The sequence below is a fragment of the Serinus canaria genome, chromosome 5 (genome assembly GCF_022539315.1).
Source record: "Serinus canaria isolate serCan28SL12 chromosome 5, serCan2020, whole genome shotgun sequence".
Classification (NCBI taxonomy): domain Eukaryota; kingdom Metazoa; phylum Chordata; class Aves; order Passeriformes; family Fringillidae; genus Serinus; species Serinus canaria.
In genome coordinates this window covers 45,744,720-45,771,665 of record NC_066319.1, presented here as the reverse complement: position 1 = coordinate 45,771,665, position 26,946 = coordinate 45,744,720, and the positions used below count along the sequence as shown (strand labels likewise).

Sequence of the window (26,946 nt, the reverse complement as noted above, 5' to 3'; positions counted from 1 at the left end):
TGCTCATCAGAGTATTTCATAAGAGACTACAAGGGTTCTGTTTGTAGATATGATTAGTGCTTCTTTCTTTCCATATTCCTAAATAACTAAAAGTCTGATTTTGTGAAAAGACCCATGTTTATAATTTAGGAATAGCTGAGGCTTATTTTATGGTTTTGGTGCTTATTGAGAAGTGGGTCTTATCCTTCCTTCAGTTCTCTAAGAAAGAAATTGAATATTGTACGGCATGATGAAACACTAGTGAAATACAATTCAGGAAGAGCATCTGATAGTAGAATGTGTTTCTGAATAGCTTACACAGTACCTAATAATATTCCAATAAAAAAATAAAATTGTCAGAAAGTGAAATCATAAGGTTCTGTGTTCTATTTTTTAGACTATATAAATGGAGGAGAATTGTTTACTCATCTTTCACACAGAGAGAGATTCTCAGAAAATGAGGTGCAAATTTACATCGGGGAAATCGTTTTGGCACTTGAACATCTCCACAAGGTAAAATAACTTTACTCTGGGGCTGATTTCGAGAACGTACAGCTGTATTCTTTTTGTATCGTATAAAGTTGATAAGGAGAGCAATTGTTTTAGATAGTTTTAAAATGAAAGTAACTTTGTCTAGCAATGGGACATTAGTTGTATAATTAGAAATAACCCCCATTGAAGTGTCCCTCCTTGTGCACCAGATTAAGGCCACAATTTTTTGTCTGCAGGGTGAAGAGTAGTGTTACTGACAAATGATTTGTTCATTTCTAATAATCCTTGTGAACCGGTGTATGTCACCAAAACTAATTTGTAGTGAACATGAGCAAGTTTTGGGCTGAAATGTTCAGTTTTCCTTGTTTCTACATAACTGAGTAATAGGGTTCTAGTGCAGCTGTAGACATGAAAAGTGTTACAGTTCTTAGAAGTAATAAGCACATTTATAGACTATTACAAAGCATGCATGTGTATATGGTCTATGTCTAGACTGTATAACAGAAGCATCCATTTTCATTCTTAATGAAAGGAGAACTGAGTTTTGCAATCAACAGCAAGTATTTGGTTACTTTTAGATTCAAGGGATGTACAGTATGTCCTTGAAATTTTAAGGCATTAATGCACAGTGTAATTTCTAAGATTTTAAATGTAATTTTAGTTATTTCTTCAAAGGCTTTTAAAAATTGTCTTTTTTGAGGTGCAACTTTCATGTGTCAGATTACCTTAATAATGTGAATTATGGTGTCTTTATATTTAAAAATATTCAGCAACATCTTCTTGATGTGGTTACACTATTTGGAAATACTTTTTCTTATATTCTGTTTGCAGTTGGGGATTATATATCGGGATATAAAACTTGAGAATATTCTCCTTGATTCTGATGGCCATGTGGTGCTGACAGACTTTGGTCTAAGTAAGGAGTTTCTTACTGATGAGGTGAGTATTTGGCTCTCCAGTAAGTGTGGACAGAGTTGAGCAAGATGCAAAGTCTCGTTGAAATACTAAGCACATTTAAAAAGGATGGAAATCCTGCATTCCAGACTCCTACATCATAGAACACAATCTAGTTGTCTCTTACTAGGTTTTGAGCTTTCAATTTATTGGTTTTAGGCCTGCCAGTGTTGTCATACATCTTTGTTCTAGTTTTCCTTGAAAATCTTTCATACTTTCTTCTGCTACCCTTGACATGAAAAAGGAAAGACCTGTGTAAGTCTGAGAAGTCACTTAGGTTTTCATTTTCAGATGCTTTTTTTTAAAAAAAAAGCTTGACTGTGCTAATTCATTGGAATGACTAGGCAAATGGTATGCTATGACTCTTCCTTATGCTAATAATAATTAATGTATTATTATCTTGTCTTTTTCTCATCTCTTTGTGTCACTTTTAATAAGCTTAATTGCAAGCTTTTAGGATAAAAGCTTATTTCTTACTAAGTAAGTACATAGTACCTAACAGTGATCTCTGACTATTGATGTTAGCTGTTCATTATTTGTAAGGTACAGTTCTATCTCCAAATAGCCTTTTTAGATTTCAGAGAGTCAAAAGTGTGCAGGATTTTACTTCTGAGAAATTTTAAAATGGATGTTTTTTGGCTTCCACACTAGGTTTTGCTGGTATTGAAATCTGGGACTCCAGATCTTAAAGTCTTTGTTAGAAGCAGCAGAAGGATTTTCTAAAAATAGATAGCTGGTAGTTTCCTCTAGAATATTTGCATTTCAAATGGAATGTGGTAGGATTTAGGAGGGACCATTTTAAAAGATATTAAATTTTGCCTTCTGAAGCAGGGAAGTAGTAGAGATAATGTTAGTATATTCCTTCTAAGTTACAGCATGAAACCAAGAGGAAGTTCAGCTGGTATGAGAAGGGATTAGCAGCAGATTGCCACAGCAGTGCCAGAGAGTAAGTGCAGAGAGATGCAGTTTTCATCAGGAAAGAGTGATAGTGAAAGGTGTGGCTAGGGACCTGTTAGAGCTGTGAGAAGAGCTGTGCTAGGCACAGCAGACAAAGTCAAGTACTGGTATTACTGCACTGAGGGGTGAGAAAAGGAGCAGTACCCCAGCCTCTGATCCAAAGCTGAATGAAGCCTAAATCTTCACTGTGTTAAGAATGTTATAAGGAATCAGAACCTTTAAGTCTCAAACCAGTTTTTTTTAAGAAGCACATCTCATCTGTGCTCACCTTAGGCACATCATTTACAAGCAGTGCAAGGAAAGGGGAAGACTTGGATAGGCATCAGTGATATCTGTTTGCTTTATCCACACTCTGAATTGGATTATTCTTTCTCCAGTCATTAAATAAAGCCATCTTGTTCCTTGGAAATTTAATATTGGTTCTTCTGACTCTAATCCCTTCTGTTTTCAGTATATACCTTATAAATGTGTTCATTTAACTATATTTTTTCTTTTATTCTCTTTCACATTTTATATTTGTTTTCTCTGTAAAAAATCTCAACAGTTCTCACGTTCCTTTTAACAAGAAAAGTAGTTGCAATTCTGTTGCTTGCTTTCAAACTCTAAGAAATTGTCCTCATTTGACTTAGGTTTCCATGTGTGCTATTGTAATTTAGCTACTGAATTTAAACGTTATTAAAATGACCTATTTAGACATAGAAATTGACATTTTGTATTGTATTTTTGTAGATAATTTAGCTACTACTTGAGCACTTAAAATTCATTACAATAGATACTTAACTTACACTTCTGAACCAATGTACTTACAGCAGGTAGAATTTGCCTGTATAGTGTTTTCATGCTCACTAGGGTAACACTTCTAAATAAAATTACACAACTGTGTAAGTCAGATAAAGTCAGATAAATTGACATTTGCAATTTAGTCAGAGCAGTGTACTTTCATTTCTCTCCCTTTCTTCACGTGTCTTTCCTGGTCCACCTGCTTCTTGCAAGAATTTTGCCATTAGAAATGCATACTTAAGCAAGTGGAATTTATTCTAGTAACCTTCTCTTTGAACTGATTATCTGAAAAAAGTTTTATTTAGGTTATTAAAAAGGGATAAAAATTACCATAGTAGAGATATGTACTATATTTAGAGTTCTTATTAGAGAGAAATACTTCACCATGTATTTATGAAGTTTGGATAGTTTTGTAGTTAGTGATGCTTGCTAGAAAACATCATGATTCAATGTTTTCATTATCTCTGCTATAATCTGATGACTGTTAAAGATTTCCACATACCTGGGCACCTAATGAATCAAACAGGACTACAATAATTACAGCAGATTGACTGTTCTACAGTGGAGAGGTGGGAAGCTGCTTTTCCTTAAGCACTGTTTGAGTGAAAGGAAGCAAATGCCTGTGACTTGTAAGAAAACAGAAACCTATTGATTTCTGTCATGCAGCTACTGAAGCGTGTGTGAAGAGTGCATTGCCAAGTGTTCTCTCTGTTTTAGTTATCATGTGAAGATAACATGTGAGAATTGAACATCCAAGTTAAAGCAGTGCAGCTTTAAGAGCTTTAAAGTATTTTATGGTATTGCTTTGCTGAAACCTGAAATTTATCTTTTACAACTGAATTAGCAGTTGGGTTGCCTTTGTTTTTCTTTAAATCGGAGCAATATGCTTTTAACTACATGGAAAAAAAGGAAATAACCTGACTGGAATAAAGTAGTTCAATAAAAAGGAATTTTCACATAGAGTAGGTCAGTATCACAAGGTATTTAAGTATGAAATTACTTTTGATGCGAACTTTATTTAAAAGCTCATGAAGACCTACAGTTTTACTAGCCTAACCAAATAATGGAATTAGGTAAGAGATTAAGAGATTGAAAGAGATTCAGTGTTGCTTTTTATGGCATTTGTATCCTTAACCCTGTGTTGAATTTAAGGCTAGTGTATGTGATTTTTAAATCTCAATTGAATTGTAAACAAAATTGGGGTAAAAATTTTTGTCCTGATGTTTTCATGCATCTCAGGCTAGTGTTTGTCTAACTGGGTTTCAAAGTACATTTGCATGTTACACTAATATAAGTTATTATTGGGGACATGGAGAATTGGTAGCACTATTTTCTTCATTGTGAAAGTGAAATCACTTCAGTGGGGGTTTTTTTGTTTGTTTGTTTTGTTTTTTTTCTTCTTGTAATGCATTTATCTTGAAAATCCCTGGAACTCCTAAATTGTTGTTTTAGGGTCTTTTTCCATCGTATTTCTTGTGTGTTATCTTTATCTTGTGGACTTGTAGCTTATATCTTTTTATCTCATTAATACCTCTGCTTCTATGCTGGACTTGTTTTGATTTGGTCAATGTCAGTTTAACCTAGTCATCAGGTCTTGGTGTGTATAGCTGAAATGCTACTTCATTTTTTAAAATACTTCTTTCCCCTCACATTTCCTTTAGTTCTATAACTACACAAAAAATCTTATTTTAGTATACATGGAGATCTTTGTCTTAAGCAAAATAATATGAACAATGCGTTGAATTACTGTAAAAGTTATCTATTTGTGCATAATAATTGTTTTTCTTCTTAATTAAATCCAGTAAAGTACACTTTTTTCCAGAGTGTAGCAAAGTGCTGAATTCTGCATTGGTACATGTCTTCTGCATTAGCTTAAGTTTTTTTCTGAAGCTTTTGTGTTTGCTTAATGAAGTTTAAAAACTTAGAGAGTAAATACTGAATGTTGTCAGTCTTCAAACAGTGTGTCTGTGAGCATACAAATGACTTAGTAATAAATGATATAAAATGGGTATTCAGTATGAGGGATGATTGAATTGAAGCCTAAGACAGTTGGGTGGATGTCTGTGTACTTCTATCTGATGTGTAGAATGAATAGTTCCTATACATTGTTGTTTCTTCATCTGAAAATCTCTTGATGAGAGTTGCAAATTTAGTTATAACTCAAATGCTTTTCACTGTTGAATTATTTGTTTTCATTTATTTGATGATAGAATGAACATTCTGTTCTGGAAAGAAAAGTAATATGTATTTTTAAAAGATTTTAAAGCACATTCCATTGGAGGAAAAGTGATTAAGTGGAGGCTAGTCCACTAAGGGTTTTGGGGATGAACTAGGAAGACATTTGTACACATTCTTAGTGCAGTTTAAAGGTAGTCTAGAACAGTAGGAAGTGACTACAGCTTGACTCATTAAGTGCTTTAGGAACTGTCATGTAATGTGAGTGACCTAGAGTAGCTATGCATTTAACTTTAAAAGACCCTTTATAATTGCCCAATTAAAGTGATAATGTCTTATCAGTGGAATTAGACAGTGCATCCTCCAACACTGGGCATTCTCTTGCAAAAATGAGTAAAATTATCTGTACTTCAGATGACTTGCTACATATGCTTGTGTTTTAGTTAAAGGATTGTTCAGTGATGTTGACATAAGAAACAATTATAAGAAATAGATTTATATCTCTTCAAAGAGAAAAAAGTCAGAATAAACTGAATAGTGAAATGAGTCCACAGAAGTTAACATTGGTTATAGATCTGTCTGGATAATTAGTTTTGGAAAAAGAAATTTAACAATGGCAAAAACTTTTTGCTTTGTTTGGTGTACTTCATTTGGCTCAACATTAACTGTCCTGAAATTGAATATTAAGAACATACCAAACACTCTAAAGGTACACTACTGAGCTGGACTAGTTTAATTGCAAAACCAAGTCATTAGTGATCTGTTGCCTGTTTGAGCCTTTGCTCAAGAGATTTTCCTTTCCAGTGCTTATCACAATGAAGATTGTGCTTTTCCAGCATGGACCAGTAATGCAGAGCATAAAATAGTTTCTCTCCAGATTTTGATGTCAAAATATTCAAGTGCTGTTAAGAATTTTTGCAAGATGGATCATGATTTCTTACAATGACTGCTTTAAGGATTCTGTTTTCCTATTGTAATATACCATTTTAAAAAAAAATGCTGTTTTGAGGAGAAACACCAATCTATGTTAAGTAGTCTGTTATCCAGTCTTCTGTTGGATATTAGGTTGCTAGCCAACTCAGAAAAATTCTGATTCTGTTTTCAAAGGGAAAGCAAGTAATTTTGTAAGTGCAAATGCTCCCCTTGTCATTAATCCATTCTTCTCATAGATTTTATTTTCTTTTGAGTAGCTGTGAATACCTTACTTCCATGCAACTTGGTCAGCCAAGTGAAAAACTTTGAAAAACTTGAGTGACCAGAGCTTCACAGTCAAATGTAAATTAATTTAGAACCAGATGGATTTCATTTGAGTAAAATTGTCCACTCCTACTTCTTTACCTTTTACATCAGGATCTCTCTGAAACTATAAATATTTAAATAACTTGTTCTATATGGTTTTCTTCATTAAAAGAAAAAATCAACTGTTGAAGGCTTGTTGTTACTACTGTTGTAGTAACAACTAGCAGAATTCTTCCCAGAATTAGTCCTCTTCCATATCTTATAATTTTGCTTGTTTTTGAAGAAATAAGAGTTTTTCAGGTTTTGGTTTGTATGCTGCTTTTTCTTGATACCACTGCCTGTCTCTTCTCAAAAAGACAGTGCTTTTGAGAAGAACCTAGTACAAAATGTTTCTCCAAATTGACAGTGGCACATACTTGCATTCCTCCCAGACAATAATACGTTGTTTCTGGATTTTTTTTTTTTTGTCTGCAGAATTGAGACTTTTATTGTCTTTACTCTTAGTTGTTTGCATTAAAATCCATTATCAGCAACTGGTTTAAATAATTGCTTGTAGAATTGCAATTGCATTGCACTGTAACAGCAAACACAGGTATTGTGAGAGTCTGTGAAAAGGGTTCTTGAATCTCCACTTGACATTAGATGAGTGTGGCCTTCCATTGGCATCTCTTCTGGGGTCACAGAGGTAGAGGTCGCAGATTTCTTGCTTAACGCAGTGCAAGGTTTAGCTGCCCTTGCTCTCCCCTTTAATTGCCTGTTCTGATGGCATCTGCTGGCAGGCAAATCTCATTCTTGCTTGAAAAAATTCAGTAGCATTGATCCATGTGTGTTTTAGAAGTGGAAATCATTAGTCTAGCTGTGGCAAGAGTCACAGTAACCAACATGGTATTTTGGCTTAATACCATGTTGGCTTCTTCAAGTTGGAACAGCCACCAGGATAGGATGTTCAGTTAATTTCCCTATCCTTTTTAAAAAATTCTTCATATGATGACATTGAAAACTAGTGGACCTTGATCTGCCCTATTGCAACCATTCTTGCCCTAGTCTAAACTTTCATTTTTTATGTTACGGTCTTTGTTATGATTTTGTTATATGCAGCAGAGCAGTCTAAATAGTGTACTACTGAACTGGTTTTTGCCTGTCTTAGTTATTCCTCATTTGTCTCCTATATTTTTGGTTGGGAATAGAAGTTTACAGCTACAGAAGCAACAATCTTCAGCTGATAGACTTTTTGGTTGAAGTAATGCTTTGTAGTATGGACAGCTTAATTATTCAGTGTTAAATCTGGATATTATCACCAAAAAGTTTCCCAAAATAATTGAAACTTTAAAAAAAAAAGTGAATAAAAAGCAGAAACCAGTCAGTATGGCAAGGACCTTGTTAAAGCAAGATTCCCCCCCACACCCCCATTTTAAACCTATATCGCATCTTTGAACTGTGTGAAGTCTCTCTGCCAATTTTCATATGTCTTCCTGAATTAAGACTGTAATTTTTGTTATTCTGGGCTATTGAATGACAGCGAAGGATGTCACAGGTATAATTTCTATGGAAATTAGTTTTTTCCTTAGTGCGTTTTTATTTTTGGGGTAAATATCTATGATAGTATGACCTCTAAGACTTGCTGAAGGTACAGGTCCTATTTCTGCCAAGAATTCAGGCTTTTCAGTCTTGTGATTTTTCTGAAATGCAAAATTCATTCAGCAGCAGCTTGTTGAAACAACCTCTACTATGTGGCCTTTATATATATTACAAGTAAATTTTCAGTGGTCCTGTGGTCCTGGTTCTCTTTTTAAGCTTACCAAGGGAACTCTTAATACTTCGATCAAGGGAAGTCTAATACTCTAATACTTGATAGCTTGCAGCCAGTTTGCTGATAGCTAATATGAGATATTCTATGTGATACTTCTGAACTCTTCAATTACTTAAATTCTTCAATTCTGTAAGCTGTTCCTGGAGGAACTGTGGTTTTGGGCTAGTTTGTCAGAGAGCATTAGGACAGGGAGACTGCTCCCTGCATTAGTGTGAGCCAAGGGTGACCACAGCAAGTATGGATCCATGTGCTCACTGACCAGTGGTGCAAGAAGATCAGAGGAAGTCTAGTGCCAGAAAAACAAACTTGAGCAACAGTCCAGTGGTTATCAGAAAAGTTTGTTGTGAGGAGAGAGGCTTGAGGACAAGTCAGGATTTGAATTTGATGGATCAGTATCAGCAAGATACCCAGCCAGGTAAAGACATACCTACAGCACAGCTGATGCAGGAGCAGGAGCCTGACCTCTGGCTCCCAGCTGAAAGAGGAGGAGGCCTTTGATGAGCTTCTACACAGATTGCTTAAGCAGAGATGCCTTAACTCCTAGGATTGGTAAAAGAGGTTGTGGAGCCTGTTCATAAGCTCAGAGCCCTGGCACTGGTATCCTGGGAAAGTTTTCACTATCTATGTTTGTAGCAAAGCTGTAAGTTATGACTTTCAGGACTCTGATTACATACGCTCATACCTGTACAAAATAGGAGCAATGATGATAACTGATTTCTGTATTCTAGAAATTTTGCTGTATCTTTTCTAATGGGTGCTGTTCAAAACACTACTGATAGAGCTGAGAGAGGGTCTAATTGATGCAGCCTGGAACTTTGAAGTACCTTTAACAAAGGAAGAAAGGCAACTTCGAGCAGTTGCAAGACTTAATAACTGTCAGAGCTACCCTTGCATATGTTGTAAAAATTATGAAACTGAATTTGTATTATTGTAGGCTAGGATGTATGCTCTAAAGGACACATCCTTTTGTGACAGTAGTGACTGTTTCTCTATCAGTCAAGCCTTTCCTGTAGACATGGTGAATGTGATTAGTCTCTGCAGCAAAATGGAGTTTGATCCTTTTACTTTTTATGTTGCTGTTAATGTGCTTTTTTAAAATTTGTTGAAGAAGGTCATTAGCTAACTCTGAAAGCATAAGACCTCTCTGTCTTTGAGGAGAAATGCTTTCTACATTTTCATGTAAGTTCAGAGACAAAAAAATTCTCAAGTATTTGCAAGATGTGCATGTTCAGTGAGCATTCACCTGTTGGTAACCCAAGTTCAGTTGTTTTTTAAGAACATCCTTGTCTTACATCTCATAACATGGAAGTGTTAATAATGTGGCTTTTAGAATTTGGATTTATGTTATACAGTTGAATGACATGTAAATTTGGAGGGGATACAAAATAAGACTTGGCTGTGGTTTCAAAATGAATGTTGAAATACAGCTTACAGTGGCATTTTGTGACAGAATCATGGAGTGGAACGGATTGCTGGAAGTCATCTTGCACAAATACAGTCACCTAGAGCTGGTTGCCCACAAGAAGCCTTTTGAATATCTCCAAGGAGGGATACTCCATGACCTTCATGGCCAGCCTGTGCCAGCGCTCAGTCACACTCACAATAAAAAAGTGTTTCCTCCTCTGGTCCTGTCACTGGGCACCACTGAAAAGAGCCTTGCTCCCTCTCTTTTTGTATGCTTGCTTCAGGCATTTTTGTACATTGATGAAATATCCGTGAACTGTCAGGTTTACCTCTCCAGTTGAAACAGTCCCAGCTTTATCAGCTTTTTCTCATAGGTTCCCTTAATCATGTTTATGGTTCTTTGCCGGATGCTCTCCGCTGTATCTATGTCTCTCATATACCCAGGAGACCAGAAAATGACAGAAAATAAAACTGTTAGTGGAGATAACATTCTTTGAAAATGGTTTTAAACCCACATGTAGTGCATAACAGCAGAAACTATTAGTGACTTCCTGGAAGAGGCATATTTAAGTGACAAATTTTCCTAAGTGTTCCTAATGAAACTTCTTATTCTAAAACCTGTCTTTTTTAAGTAACAGCTAGATGTAATTGATGAAGCTTGTAACTTAATAAACCTTAGCATATACAAAGGTTTCTAACAAAGAAGTATCTGGATTTTGACTTCAGCTGTTTTGAAGTCAGAACATTCTACAGCATCTTATGAAGGCAAATCTGTGTCAATCTATAGTTGAAGTCAGAGTGTTTTCTTTTCAGACATGTGTCTTGATATCTTACTTTGGCTGCATTATCTTTACTCTTTGGAGAGGTAGCAAGTGAAGAGCAGTTTCTTTCTATGTTTTTCCATTACCCTCGCTTTTCCTTTTCACCCTTTTTCCTCCATCCCTTCCTCCTACCCTCCCAGCTGAAGGAAAAAAGAACAGAGATTGAATAGGTTTAGATTCTCTGATGGAGAGCCAGGAAATTCTGACATTTTTCTTTGTTTGTGCTTTCTATCACACTATATTTCTTTAAGATAACAGGTACTAGAAAAGATTATCAAACAGAAACAATAGTTGTGTCAAAAGAAAGTGGAATAATGAAAAGCTCATTATTATATGGTTTTGTCTCAGAAGTTAATATTTCAAGTTAATATTCAAACAAAATGAGGCCTTTTAAGTATTCTGAACTCAGAATTTTACCCCAAAATACCAGTCACAGTATATGTATTTTAAGAAATACAGTTTAATAATATGCTGCTGGACTGTTTTATTTTTATGCCTCAGGGTAGCACAGAGCACTATTTCTACTTTTAGAAGTTTCTTCTCATTAGTGTAGTCTCTTATATAGCACCTGTTTTAAACTCCAAACCTGAATCTACAAATGTAAAACCTGACTTTTGAAATATCTGCTTTTTTGAACACTCTTCTTTAAAGGACCTATCAGGATCTCTCCCCAAAATGCTAGAAGCATGAAGGATAAGGGAGGAACAATGTTGCATGGCCCAAACACATGTGCTTTCGTCATTAGCAAGGTACAGCATGACCTCATGTTGACCTCAAAGGTAAATCACTACCAGGGAACAATTATACATGCCTGTGAAAGCAGCTTAGTTTTGAACAAGAGAATAATTCAGTGTATAGAATAAAATTAAATTTACAACACTGCCTTTCTCCTTCTCTGTCTTGTCTCTCTCCAAGTCTCTTCTTGATAGAATGTTGTTTCTTATATATGTGTTTGTTGCGAAAGAAAACAACTTTTCTAGAGGTCATAATGAATTCCTAAATATGGGTAACTCAAAGGATCTTGTATCCAGTTTAGTCAAATTGTACATCTTACAAGTAATTCCCTTTTTAATGAAAAGTTTCATTTGTTATCTAGAGTATTGGTATTGCAGCCTTCAAAATGTATATCTGTGTTAGTTGGGGAATCTTGCGAACTTCTGAAACGTGTAGATCATTTAGACTTATGGGAGAGTTTTTCTAAATGTTATTAGATTAATTTTTGTGTGCTTATCTTAGACTGCAACACAAACTTACGGCATTTTATTTTTTCATAGAAGACTAAATATTCTGTAGCATTTTGTGATACGTCACTACATATGATGGAATATTATTTAGCTAGCAGTTCTGAGCTATTTGGAGAAGAATTGCTGCCAGCATCTCGGAACTGTTAGCCATATCTATCCCATATTATTTGTGCAATATAATTGTTTGATGTAATTCTTTTTTTCCTAGAATGAGAGAGCATATTCCTTCTGTGGAACTATAGAATATATGGCTCCGGATATTGTAAGAGGGGGAGACACAGGACATGATAAGGTATGTTCTAAGTTTATTACTGAAAAGAAACTAATTCTTCAGTCAACATATTGCTCAGCTTGAGGGGTTTTTGTGAAATATGACGTATTATCTTAAGTATGTGTTATTTAAGGTTGTCCGAAGATAGATTGTTTCCTGTGTCTTCAATTGTATGTTGATGTATTTTCCTTTTCTGATCTGAAGTAAAAGGCATGTTTATAAAGGTATTGAGGCTTATTTGTGTTCTGTTCAAAATTTGTTCTAAAAATGCTGTGGGACCATAAACTTAGTTTACACTTATTTGCCTTTGCATAAAAAAACTAGTTCAGAGTGGAAAATGGTTTGTGGGTAGTTCTGATATACATTTTAAACTGGACATCATAGAAATCTGTTATCTTTATTGATATATGGGATAGGTCATTAATATTATAAGTGTTCTCATATTGTAAAATTGTTTGGCTTGTGACTCAAGTTTTATTGCACAGTAAAGTGTCAGTAAGTGATAGAAAAGATCAAGACAACAATGATTAACAGATGATTTTTGAAACAAAGAAATCTACTATCTAAAAATAATTCTGCAATATTCCTAGGTAACTTATTCTGATTGCTCACTGTAATGGGAAGTTTTGGATACTGTTTGATCTCTGTGGTTTTTTGCTGTAGACTGAGTTGAGTTGTCTTTGTTGTGGATCATGGAATGTAGTTGATTGTAGTTCATTTTATAGCAGCCTGTGTAAGAACTGGAGGAGTCTGAGTTTTGCCTGAGAAAGTTCTTTCGTTTCCTTCTCTATGCATTCTGTGTCTCTTTTGGTCTGAGTTTACCTTCAGTTAGCGAGCACTGTAGTGGGCACAGCTGGGATCTGGCAGTTTGAAGTAGAGCAGAATGACCTCCCTGATTATTCTACTACACATAAAATAGAGTGTGCTTTTTCTATTCGCTTAGTCATTGTCTCACACCTACCTTGAATTCCACTATAACCTCTTCATCTTTTTCTGCTGTACTGCTTGCCTGGTTGCTATTAAAAATGGAATTTAAAAAACGTACAAATTGAAGCTCTATCCTGCACTCTCTTTGTTTAGTCATGCCACCTCCAGAGCATCTCTTCAATTTCTCAGTCACCTTGAATTATGATTCTGGATTCTCAGAGCTTAAAAATTCAGTCTTGTCACTGACTTAGAGAGGCATCTCTGTTCTGTTATCTTTGGTTCTGTGTGATAATTTCATCAGATGTCGTGCAGAATCATACAGTATTCTATAAGGAGCAACTTCTCAGTTTGATACTGACTGTTAGCTGACCAATGGGGAGATTTTGCAGTTATGTATGTTATGTTAGTTGTTTACACCACATGCTCACTACCTTACCAATTTTAGAAGATTTTTGGTGTATTTCATACTTACTGCATATCTAAAACTCAGAGACCTTACAAAAAGAGAAAACGAGATTGCTTTAGTGTGCAGTGCTTTCATTAATCAATATTTATCATTTATAATCTCTTCTAGATGATTGCAGTGTTTATCTTAAGGACTTGCTCTAGTATTTCAGTATTTATTTTTTTAAAGTTGGATTTCTGATTCTGTGGGTCGTCCTTTTCTTTTGGAAAAACACATGGCAAGAAGAAATTCTTTGGTATTTTCTCTGAGAATTATTTATTTGCAAATATAATTAGTAACAGTACAGAGACTTCTTCAGGTAGTTCCTCTAGATTCACTTGGCTGAATATATGATACATCAGATTCTGTGTATTTTGAAGCAAATCCAAGTAAAATATGTGGAAAATTTGTTGGGATTTCACTAGTTGTCTTCCTGTATTGTATTAATATTGCCAATGTAAGTAAAGCAGAAGTTTCATGGATTTTCAGATTTCATGGCTGTAAACCTGAGATGTTCAAACACCTGTAATTAGTTTTGTTGAAAGGACTAAACTGCTTCCTTTATTATTCATAGTAGCATTCTTCCTTTAGAATGAAATAAGTATTTTGGAAGGTATGAGAAATACGATTAGTATATGGGAAGCCAAATCCCATGTGTTACCACAATCCACCTCTCTAAGGCCCCTGAGGTGGGGGGCCGTGGCACTGGATGACCATAACTGAACAGTGCCTGTACATGTGGAACTGTCCATGCAAAATGGACAGCAGGCAAAGGAACAGGAACCAAAATGCAGTAAACTCTCCAAGTGGGAATAAAAAGGCTTGTGCTAGATCCTTACTAAAGTTCCTTAACAAGCAAAATCACTGTTTTACCCATGATCCATTGCAGCAGTAGGATGTTGGTGACATGGTTTTCCCTAAAGCTTTGCCTGTGTGAAATAGCAAACAGGTGAAACATAAACTGAATTTGTGTTCAAGGTTGGAAATGTCATAGAGCTAATAACAGGAAGGAACTGTGCTTTTAAGCAGATTTCTTGAAAATCTGTCAGGTTTGGAATATCTGACAGAAGCAGATACTACCTAAGTGAAAAACTTCAGGAACTTAAATAGACAAATAGTGATCCAAATATTTAAACATTTAAAAAGTTGTTGTTGTTGGTATTGGTGTTACTAACAACAACAACCATAAACTGAAGGATGGGATGCCATCCATTTCAAGAACTGGGCATGCAAATCTCATGAGTTTTAACAAGACCAAGTGCAAAGTGCTGCACCTGGGTCAGGGCAACCCCCAGTGTCAACACAGGCTGGGGATGAACAGATCAGAGCAGCCCTGCTGAGAAGGACTTGGGGGTGCTGGTGGGTGAGAGGTTGGACATGATCCAGCCATGGGCACTCACAGCCCAGGGAGTCAGTTGTGTTCTGGGCTGCATCCAAAGCAGTGTGGGCAGCAGAGTGAGGGAGGGGATTCTGCCCCTCCATTCTGCTCTGTTGAGACCCCACCTGCAGTGCTGCACCCAGCTCTGGGGTCCCAGCAGAGGAAGGACATGGACCTGTTGGAACAAGTCCGGAGGAGGGGGCACCAAGGTCATCAGAGGGATGGTGCACCTCTCTTGTGAGGAAAGGCTGAGAGAATTGAGTTCAGCCTAGAGAAGTCCTCATTATGGCTTTCCAGTACCTGAAGGGATCCTACAAGAAGATGGAGAGAGATGTTTCACAAGGACAGGACAAGTCCTTGTAGTGACAGGACAAGGGGGAATGGCTTTAAACTAAAAGAGGAGAGATTTTAGATTAGATGTTAGGATGAAATTCTTTACTATGAGACTGATGAGATACTGGAACATGTTACCCAGAGAAGTTGTGAATGCTCTGTACCTGTAAATGTTCAAGGCCATGTTGAATGGGGCTCTGAGCAGCCTTGTCTAGTGAAAGGTGTCCCTGTCCTCCATGGCAGGGGGTTGGAAAAATATAGTATTTAAGGTCCCTTCCAATCCAAACCATTCTATGATTTCATAGCATTTTCAGGTGCCTGGGTTAACTGCTGACTGTGATCTTAAATTCTGCTTTTTGGACATTCCTAATTCTGTTCTCAGGCTTATAAAACTTTGAGTTCCAATACTTTTTAGCAAGCCTTAGTTTCCTCTGTTATTTTGATTGTGTATTAGAATTCATATCACATCACAGTAGTAAAAATCAAAATGAATTCTGTCGGGAAAACAAAAGGAAATTTAGTAGTCAGTAGACAGCTTGAAAAATTAGTTGAAGAAGCTAAATGGAGAGATTTCAGTATAAAATTAATTTATCACAGAAAATACCTTCAGTCAGTACCACAGTTGTTTATGCTACATTGTATCCCATTTTGCCTTTGTATTTGTATATAGGTAGGTTCTTCCTATGTGGATTGCTTTCTATGTGGATTGTTCTGTTCCTTCTGTTAACAATTTTACTTCAGCATATCATAACATACCTAATTACTGTTGTTCTCTAGGCTGTTGATTGGTGGAGTGTTGGTGTTCTTATGTATGAATTATTAACTGGAGCATCACCATTTACGGTCGATGGAGAGAAGAATTCCCAAGCAGAGATTTCTAGGTAAGATTCTTCTTGCTAACAGATGATCCCTATGCCATAATATATGTTTTGTGAGAGTTTGTAATTTAAAATTTAGGAAGAAACTGCTGCCATGGTAACATTTTATGTGCTCCAGTTCTGTTCAATAGAATGATATTGGAAAGTAGATAGCTTTTATTAGCTAGTAGGACTGACTTAACAAAAGGCCTGTTTTGTTTAAACTACAGTGGAGCCACAGCCTTGCAGATACTTAGCCCTGTTGCATGTTTACTGTTGAAAAGGAGCTCAAATGCAATACCAAAGTATATGTAAATAGGATTATCACATTCCAAGTCTTAATACATTAGAGATATCTTTAGCTAGAGATACTTTTTTATCAGCTCTTGCTAGGTTGTGCTGGCAGACTGCAGATTTAAAGTGTCAGAATGTACCCTACTCCCACCTTTTTCTTACAAATTATGTTTATTTTATTAGTGTATAGCATGAAACAAAGATCTTAGCCCATTTGCATATCTGAGAAGAAATGAATTTGATACTTACAGAAATGAAAGAAACTATACCATTCTTATCTTTTACATATAAACTTTTTGTTACATTTAGTAATCTCCACACTTCAAAGGTTTGTTTTCGGTACCTGTGTAAAAGCACTGGAGCATTTTTAAAAGACAAAGCAATGATCTTCTCCAAAACATGTTACTGAAATCTCCCCCAAACCAAAAATTTCCCTTGGCTGGATTTTTTTTGGAGCAGGAAGTTGAGGTCTTAAATTGCTGAAATTAGTAACCGGTGTCCAAATGAGCTTGTAAGTCCAGTCCCCACACTAAGAATAGTCTTGCTTCTTTTGGAAGGTGTTGTCCTGGTTCTGACCCTCACCTGAAAGCACTTGATATTTAAGGTTGTAATGGACGGTAGAATATACCTCAATTGTTTAGAGAATTTATTTTACTTATGTTATAAATTCAGGCAATTTCTTGGGAGATTAAAGCCTGTTTATTAGTTTTTACTTCTCTACCACAGCAAAAAGGAAACTTGAGTCAGTAGAAAAAATACAGGGGAGAGAGGAGTCCATTAACGAAAGCAAATTCAGGACTTCACCTGCTTGGTTATTATATTGCAGTTAAAACTTCAGTTATCTCTTTCTGCCCTATTTAAGGTTAGAAGTTTGGTCTACTGATTGCTTATGCCATGGCTGAATTTGGTAATTGTGATTCCCAAGATTTACTAGATGGGACTCTGAAGGAGTAACTTTTTTTTTTTTTTGAGAGAGAACCTTGAACTGAACTTTACAGATACTGTTTCCCAAAAAATGGGTAACTTTTTAGTTATGTATTCTACGGGACTTTATTTTTTTTTTTTTTGGTAGGCTCTTTGGTGCTTTTTAAGATAATAATATTTCTGATAATTTGAATGACTAAAAGATTGTTAACATCTGTGCTGACAGCTAATAACTGACTTTCTTTAGCTGTGGGGAGTTTACTGTGTTGCTATTCAGTCTGTTTATGTTCTGGTGGATGTTTATGCTATGCATTTATAGACAGCAGTCCTATGGTATTTTGGTTTTTATTTTGATAAATTTAGACGTTGAATTCTTACAGTTTCCTATATTGAAGATGTTCCCCAGTCTTCCTGTTTCCTGAAAAAGCCTTTTCTTAACTTAGCTTCTCTTCTTCTTTCTTACGTATAGACAATTTATTCTTGTTGCTGTTTCAAGAAGATCTTGGTTAACGGAAGGGATAATTTACTATCTGAACAAAAAAATACTTTTCCTTTTTCTTGGGTTTCTCTTGTTGATGCCAGTGCTGTTCTGATAGATCTAATTTCTTTTCTTCTTCTGTCTCTCTCAACTGATGATCCTCTGATTTGTAGTTCTTTCTCCCAGCTATATAGCTGAAATTTTCTTATTCCCAGTTATATGATTGCATTTCAGACTAGATTTCATCTCTGTTGTGTTACTCCTGTACTCATAAGACCCAGTGGTTTATAAATCCTTTCCACTGATAGCAATTTCTTTGTTGGATCATTTCAGTGAGATATGTCTGCAGTTTATGTCATGAATGTTATGATCCTTTTAAGAACATAGGAGAGCATTGCTGCTCCCCTGGCTGCTGCGCTGAGTTGTGTGGAACCTTCTGGGGTATGCTGACTGTTGCCTGCCTTTGGGAGTGTGTCTGGAGCTTTCCCTGAGGGTAGCAAAGAGCCGGCAAACAGAAACCAAATAATGATAGTTGCTCCTGATAATGAAATTACTGGCACAGAGATAGGAGTTGGTACAAACTTCTTTCTTGATAGCAGGGTTGTTCTAAGCAGAAATTATATGGGTTAACCTGAATATGCTTACACTTGACAATTGCAGCAGACTTAGAGAATTCAGTTTTTTACTTGCTCACAAGCTGTTGAAGGCATGGTTTTGTTTTTCTGAGTTTAGAGGAAAAAAGTTGTCTTTTAAATGGATCCTGGTCCTTTTATTTTACCTAGGTAGGAAGTAATCTAAGCTATTTTTAGATAATTTTACTCCCTCATGTGGCTTAATGGTTGTCTGGAGTTAAATTTGAGAATGAAACTTTGTTCTAAAATATCTCTCCAAGGGAGAGTTCTATTCTTGTGTTGGAAACAGTTTCCAACAATAGTTTCTTTTAGTTTCTTTTTTTTTTTTTCTCTTTCTGATGAGAAATTGTGTTGTTCTTCTATAATAATCCTTTTGGTGACACTGTAGACTTCTTTCATGGAAAGTGCAAGTTAAGTGTGAGTGTTGCCTTTTATCACTGTCTCTGAAGGCTTCTCGTTCACATCCTTTGTGTATGGGTTATTAAACTCAATTAAATAAAAGTCACATAACTACTACAATATCTCTCCTTTTCTAGTGCACGTTCTCCCTTTTCTTTTCCCGTGTTCCCAAATTTTCCTTTCATTTTTGAGAATTCCGAACTTTTATTGCTGCAGAGCCAGGGATAAGAGCCATCCTGCAAAAGCATAGGCAAGCAAGGGCTGGGACTGACCACACAGCCAGTATTTTCTGTTTGACTATGAGTAGTTTGTAGTGCTGAATTGAAAGACAGACAAATCCATTTTAAGGGGCTGACTTTTGAGGGTCCTGTCATGTATAGGATATAAAATGAGCAGGAAGATTTTGGAGTACTAGTTTGCAACTGTGCAGCAATTTAAAAAATCTTACCAGCTTTAGGGTTATGAATAGAGGAAAACTTTTTTTTAAAATGCATATATACATCCATAAAATAATCTGTAGAAACATATGATGCCATTTTAGCATACTAACACACTAGTAGCAGCCCATGGACTTTATTTGACATAGTTGGTTAGACTTTATTTGAAGTTCATGAAGAACAGCTGAAATCTGACAATCTATTGGATCCTGTGGAGATACTTAATCTATGATCCTGCAAGAAGCCTTTTTTCCATAGAGCTGTTGGGAAGACACCTAACAGCTGTGTACTGGCATGCCCTACTTTATTGATTTCCTTCTTAAATCAGTGACTCACTCTAGTGATTGCTAGATCTTTTAAAGGATGGAGCAGTCATTAAATCCAACTTCTAATTTGCATGATTTCTTCTAGTTATTTTGTCCTAGAGCTTTTAGCTGCCTATCTGTAATGTACAGCATTTTTATGTTTAGATGCATGTTAGAGTGCATGAGTGAGTCTGCCTATAGATCTGTTCAACCATTCAGTAAAGCAGATGGTTTAAAGAAAGTTTTAGGTATTGTAGCACAGTTTCTGACTTGTGTAGAACCGGGGTGTGCATACGTATCTGACTGCTCCAAGACAGAACAAAAGAACAAGAGAGTTCAGTTCAGAACAAGAGATGACAGGGTCATTTTCAACTATGAGGGAGATAACTCTGCTTTGGAAGTTCTGTACATTTGCCCTTTAACAGGGTTACAGCTTGGGGTGGCTTTCTTTTATTCCCTGTATATCCAGATGGATATGTATCTTTTTGATGGTGCTTATAACACAGTGTCTCAGTTTAAAGACAAGTAGAGGTGAAAACACTCTGGAATTTAGTAGTTTCCCCTAAAAAGGGTTCCAGCAATCCCTTTCCACCAATAGGAAATGAATACTAGTGGATGAAAGTGAAAAAGCCTTTTCCAATGGTTATTTGACAAACAGAATTCCCACAAGGAATTTACAGGAAAAAGGTAAATAAATGCTAGAGATAAAACTGTCAGACCTTACCCCTTCTCCCCACTGCAGTGGAACAAAAACCTCGAATGCCAGGAAAAAAAAAAAAACAAACAAACCAAAACCCCACCAGTTCACCACATGGTAGGTAGAAGATAGTGGCTCCTCTCTCAGGGGAAAAAAAAAAAAATCCAGAAAACTGAACAGGAGATTCAAACAGCAGTTTGGGCAAATAAGTGAGAACCTGACTCTGTGATGTTGGTCCCTTCTTCACAGCAGATGATGCAGGTGGGGCTGGTGTGCTCTCTCTCACTGGCTCAGCTTTTCTGAGGTATGGGGCCAAGACGGAGTGGCCCCTCTACTCTTGCTAGTCCTGACCAACTCCTGTCTCTCAGGTCCCTTTTCCTTGTCTCAGAATTAAACAAACTATTTACCTCAGAAAAGTTGCCAAAGGATTGCTGCTGCAGCTTCTCCAAGGCCAGGAAAAGGAAAAAAGCTTCTTGCCTGGGCTAACAAAAAAATCAAGCTACCCAAGCAAAAAACCACACTCCCTTGGCACCCTGGACACCTGGGAAATGAGGCTTTGAAAAAAATGTGCCAAAGAGCTCAAGGTACAACCACCTACCCTGACCTCCACTTTCAAGATACAGCACCCGTTTGTGGGCATAAAGCAGAGGGTCAGGCAATAGACTGCCATCATAAGACATGCAGTTCTCAAGGTACTGTAGAATTAGATTGGGCATCCCCTTTTCTTCCTTATCATCCATTAGTATGTCCTCTGCATTGTCATATGTATTCTTGGTCTGTAGTTTTTATGGAGAAAACTTAGAGCCCAAGTTCCTAAAAACCAATACCAGTGGGGTTGCTCCTAGTTCTGCGTAGTCTGCCACAGAGATGGGTAAGATGGAAATGATTCATGCAGAGGTAAACTTTTAGACATATGCAAGGGGGGGTTTCTTTGAGTGTTCAGTACAGCCAGAGTTCTCTCATCAGCAGGGTAATCTCAGCTTGCCCCAGCTCAGAGGGCTTATAGCAGGCCAGGAAAAGCAATAAATACAGCAGAGTATTCCTTCAGCTTTCCCAGTTGCCACTTGGGATACTTAATTCTTCCTGCTTGCGTCTGACACTCTTGCTGGATCACTGCCATAAACAATGTGGACAATCCCATAAACATGAATTGTACAAAAGGATGGTGGTGATTGAGAAAAGGAAAGGACTGTTAATGCTAAAGGCCATAGCTTCTTTACAGAAGGACACACATCCCAAAAAGGATTTTGATACATCCAGCTTCCTTCCTCTAAACACTGTACGGGTTAGTGTTAGAGCCTTGAGTAACCTTCAGTACAGCACTTGAGTAAAGCTCAACTAGTGAAACCAGACTTTCTTCACTTGATCAAGCTGCTTCGCAAATTTCTGCTCTCTCTGCTTCTGAATGTTGATCCAATCTGGTCTTTCTTTTCTAGCAGCTTGATTTCCATCCTAATTAATGTGATTGCAGCTTCACGTACTTCAATTCCATGATAATTTTATGTGGTTCTTGGTACTTCTAAAGAAGGTAGCTTTGGTGTTCACTACCTCTTTAATATGGCTCTGTTAACCAATCCAGAGCATCGTCAGTGTTTTCCAGTATCAGTCAATCTCAGAAGTATTTTTGAATTAAAGCCACTGGCAACTTATGTGAATCTTCTTGTAATGGCAAAATGCTGCCTTTTCTGCAGTGGGTTCTAAGATGGTCAAGAGATGGAAGATACTGAATATAAAACCTACTGTACATCTGCTGGAAATACAGTACAGCAGAGAGGAAACAGTTCAGGAGGTTCCTGGAGTATGTGGAAGAGAACTTGCTCTAGAATTTCTCTTTTGATTTCTAAGGACATCCCAGAGTTTCAATCTCATTGCTTTAGAAATCAGTTTCAAAAAATAATGATTGGAGGGGTTTTCCTCCCTTCTGAGAGCCCAAAGAGAACTTGTTGTTTTCCAGAATCTTTGTTACATACCTTCCTGATTCTTCTATCAAAAAGGTTGATAAAGAAGATCCTTCAGACTTATCTAACTGTGGTGATTTTCAAGCTATGAGAACATTGTAGATTTCATTGGCCCTCCTTTAATAAAATAATTTTTCTATCAAGGTGTCCTGTCTTCTGTCTTTACAACAGGAAGGTTTTCTTACTTCCTTACCTGCTTCCCCTTTTTGAAACTGGGTGATTTCAGAAGAGACCGAATCTTTACTTCTCCACCACTCCTGCAGTGTAAGAATACTCTTGTTTAGTGATATTTAAATTTGGTATTAACATCCCTAATTAAAAGATCATTTGATAATAGTGTGCCACCTTCTCCTGTTCTGTAACGTGAAATGTGTCCAGAAATTGAAGAGAAGTCTTATGGTTGCTGTTTCCTCTGCTAGCGGAAAGGCTGTGATTTAGACCCTTACTGGCAGAGATATATAATTTAAAAAAATAATCCTGGACCTTTACACCATCTCAAAACTCAGACTGTGTTTTCCTAACTCCTTTCAGCATTACTTAAACCAAGAGGTTAGCTTGCTTTTTGTGTTTGCTTAAAATTGGATACTATGTCTGTAGAGGCTAGCCCTGGGATATGCACATTTTGAACTTGGTTTTGTTCTTCCACACTGCCAGAACAGGATTATTTAGAAAGCAATCTGTTTGCATCTATTTTTGGACTAATCCAAGAAGCTAGAGATTTCAAGATAAAAATTTTCTCATGGGATAACTAACTCTTAAGGATGTGTCATGCAGTAACTCGGAACAAAATTTAGGAATGTCCTGCGGTAATCAACTTAAACTCTGGCAGAAACATACAATAGTTGAGATCTTACTATTGCCAGAAATTCATGTCATTTCAGCCTCAGTCTCTCACGGCTTCAAAATCTTTCAGTTTGTGTTCAGTGGAGGCACTGTAAGCCCTACTATGAAGTCAGCACAGTGACTATGCATCAGGCTATGTAGACACCAAACTGCACCTGAGCCAGCAAGGTGGCCTTGTGGCAAAGGCAGGAAATGGTATCCTGGGCTGCATTACACAAAGTATCATCAGGTTAGGGATATGATTCTTCCTCTCTGCTCAGCACTGCTGAAGCCACATCTGAAGTCCTGGATCCACTTCTAGTCTCTCCAGTGCATGAGAGTCCAATATTTTTCATGTTGGAGAGAGTCTAGCAAAGGGCTGATGACAATATGAGGAAAGGCTGAGAAGGCTGTCACTCTTCCACGTGGGGAAGGGAAGGGTTAGGGACACCTCATCAATGTGCATAAATGCCTGAAGAGAGTATGCAAAGAAGGGGGAACCAGACTCTTTCAGTGGTGTTTGGTGACAGGACCCGAGATAGGGCCCACAAATTGAAACACAGGAGGTTCCCTCCAAGCACTAGGAAACACTTTTTTACTGCAAGGGTGACCGAGTACTGACACAGGCTTCCCAAAAGAGGGGGTGAAGTCTGTCTCCTTGGGGATACTTGAAGGGTTTCTGGACAGGGTGGTGAACAAATGGCTCTAGGTAACTGTTTGAACAGGTGGAGTTGGACCTAATGACCTCCAGAGTTCTATTCCAACCTCAACTTTTCTGTGATTCTGTGTGCTGAAAGGTTTTTTGTGTCTCTATTTTAAACCTGTTCATGTGTCTTTGGTTGTGTTACTTTCCTTTAGAGTCCTTAGCTTCAGTATTTAGATTTGGAGTAACTGAAGGAAAATTTTCCTACCTCTTTATATAAAACTATGGGAACTGCAGATATAAAAGATAGGAATTGAAACGTGATTCTGCTTAGGCTTCCAAGGTTTTGACTTTACTGGTGCAACGAGATGGTTTCTAGTTCTTGTATTGAAAAAGTGGTGAGGTCTCTGTTTACTTTCTCTTTACTGTTTTGAGGGAAACACTGCCCAGCTCCCTTGAGTCATCTTTTCAGTAAGCTGGATAGTTCTAGCCTTTTTATGAAACTTTATATAGAACACATTCTATGTCTGATTGGTCTTATTACTGTTGCCTAAAACTTTTCCAGTTAGTGCCTTCATTTGAAACAAGGGCATGAGCACTGCACACAACACAGAGGATGAAGGCAATCGTCCAATGGCCCAAATATGGGGCTTTTTTCTTTATTTTCTAATACATTTAAATGTTGGAATTACTTTTGGTTTGACTGCTATTAGGCATCAAGTTGACTTCTTTGTGGAGCTATCTGTTTCAACTATGTGCTTTCTTTTAAATAGTAAACTCAGTATGTGAAATGAGGATTGTTCTCTTTTTTGTGGATTGAGTTACATAATTTATCTCTTCAGATGTTCTGTTTCATGTCTGCAATTCCTTAAACCTTTAAAAAAAAGTTGGTTTCATATTTGTCATCTTCCTGCTTCTGGGTGCAAGAGAAGTTAGAGTGAAATGTTAATGCTTCCATTAATATGGTAACTCTTTAAACATTTTAAGTGATTTCCACATTGTTATTTTGTTTGTTTTAAAGGAGAATATTAAAAAGTGAGCCACCTTATCCACAAGAAATGAGTGCTCTGTCTAAGGATATAATTCAGCGTCTTTTAATGAAAGACCCCAAGAAGAGGCTAGGTTGTGGTCCCACTGATGCTGATGAAATCAAACAGCATCCCTTTTTCCAGGTAAATGAAACAACAAAACACACCAGATCCCACTTATTCTGCATTAGTGCCTATGAAATCAAAGTCTAAGGAAATTCTATTGTTTGGTTAACAGAAAAATTTAGAGACCTATTAGTTGCATGAATAATTGCAATGAAGTTAGTAAAAATATCCATGTGTTTGTATGTATGGATTTTGTGTGTATTAGAAGGGCATGCTAGGTTTTTAGTATATTCTGTCTGTATCTGTCAGTTACTTGAGAAGCCAAAAGACACACTGCTGAAATCAAAAGGTTTAATGTCAAACACTGGAGTTGTGTTGTGTTGTCTGTTGGGTTTTTGTTTGAAAGGATTTTTTTAAAGATTGCCACTAGAATTATTAGTAAAATTTTAATATTAATAAAATTCACCAAACTCCTCTGTTTTCCTTGGCCTAATTAAATCTTTAGTCTTGTATAATAAATTTTAATTGTGTTCAGATTTCAGTGTATTAATGTTTGCTTTCAAACCCTGATGAAGATTGGATTTGCATACAATATCTTTAGTGTTCTATCCATTGTGGTTAAAATTGTGTGCTTTCTTTGAAAAAAACAATTTATGTGTTTATGGTGCTTCTGAAGTTAAGTAGAGTTAAACATAGTTAAGCTTCCTTAATTTACTGTTTGTTTTGGGAGATGCGTTTTGCTATCATATAACACTTTCTATTCTTTACCTAATTTCAGTTCCAGTCCTTTACAGTAACAGGGCAGTTTTCTCATATCTGCTATTTCTATACTTCCTCTTTCTAGTCATGCCTGCAAGTAAGAATTTGGGGAGGTTTATGCTCTCAGGGCTCTGAAAGCTGACATCAGTTATTAAGCATAGACATTGGCAATGAAAACTTGAAGATACTACATGCATGCGCTGTGGCTTACAAAAATATAAATATTGCTTATTCTGAAACAGAGAAGGAAATTCAAGGACCATCACATTAATTGTTTGGCACATCTCCACTGTTAAATTATGTTTAATTTCTTTTTGGATTCTGTCTACATACAAATAAGTATGATACTGCTTGGCTTGAACTAAGCAAATTAGTAAAGCATAATTGAATGTTTTTCATCTGCCTGTGGAAAATGGCAAAGGGAGTTAGGACTGTGTGTTGGGACAAGACTTGCTTTCCAATATATTTTTGTAAAATTTTAATTTAATTCAATTTATTTTTCCTATTTTTTGTTTAGAATATGAATTGGGAGGACTTAGCTGCCAAAAAAATACCAGCTCCATTTAAACCAGTAATCAGAGATGAATTGGATGTCAGTAATTTTGCAGAAGAGTTTACAGAAATGGATCCAACATACTCTCCTGCAGCAACCCCTCAGACTTCCGAAAGAATATTTCAGGTATTTTAAAAACTCAAATTAATTTTTTTAAGAAAAGGATTTTTGAACAATTCCTAATGTATAGATAGTTTTTTTTTTCTCCCCACTTCCTGCCTATTAAGTGTTTGGAATTAATTGTGTACCTTCTAGTCCCAGTTCCCAGGGCTTTTTGCTCAATAGTTGCAAAATGAGAAAGGTGGAAACAGTCCTACTGCAAATATGAAATTTCTTGTTTCTCCACTCCCAGCTGAATGTCCTACTTGTTGGACTAAAGTCAGTCTGTTCCTTATTGATTTTTTTGTACCTTATGAGTCTTGTCATCTTGATTCCATCAGCCTGGGCTGCCAGCTTCGACAAGAGCAATTTAGTTCACCCATTTCCACATTATGTGCTAGTTGAAGTAATCCTTTGGAAAGTGGGAGCTGAAACTCCACGTTTTGTAGGAGCACTCTAGTTACTCCACTGATGTTTCCAGATGGGTAACAAAGCTTTCCTTACTGTTCCTTCCTGCTATTAAAGAGCAATCCCTTCTTAGACTGCACAGTCTGGATGTCAAATGGGCAGAAACAGCTCATGTGCAACCAGCTTGGTATCAAAGCTGCAGAGGTGAACAGCAGTTTGGATTGCTTTCTCTTCTCCCATTGTTGTGCCTTGTTGCTTTTTATTGTCTGTTTTTGAGCAGCTTAATCATCAGGGTAGAGGAATGAAGTGTCATATTTTGGATCTTATTAGATTCACAGTGACTGTATCAAGCAGGTTATGTGTGTCTTAATAACATCT

General features: G+C 36.7%; 1 protein-coding gene and 1 pseudogene across 3 annotated transcripts in view; both read left to right on the top strand.

The window, feature by feature from the left end:
• The window catches only part of RPS6KA5 (ribosomal protein S6 kinase A5), a 67,310-nt gene that overhangs the window by 24,061 nt on the left and 16,303 nt on the right, over positions 1-26,946 (top strand). For 2 of the 3 annotated variants that reach the window (XM_009101812.4, XM_050975116.1), the window contains 6 exons: positions 377-492; positions 1,303-1,410; positions 12,064-12,147; positions 15,987-16,090; positions 24,677-24,827; positions 26,026-26,187. In XM_009101812.4, coding sequence (XP_009100060.2) covers positions 377-492; positions 1,303-1,410; positions 12,064-12,147; positions 15,987-16,090; positions 24,677-24,827; positions 26,026-26,187 — 725 coding nt within the window. Of the gene's footprint in view, positions 1-376; positions 493-1,302; positions 1,411-11,262; positions 11,391-12,063; positions 12,148-15,986; positions 16,091-24,676; positions 24,828-26,025; positions 26,188-26,946 lie in introns of those variants that run through there. The other variant, XM_018907321.3, reaches the window with a different exon arrangement.
• LOC103826821 (28S ribosomal protein S17, mitochondrial-like) lies at positions 12,227-14,632 on the top strand (annotated as a pseudogene).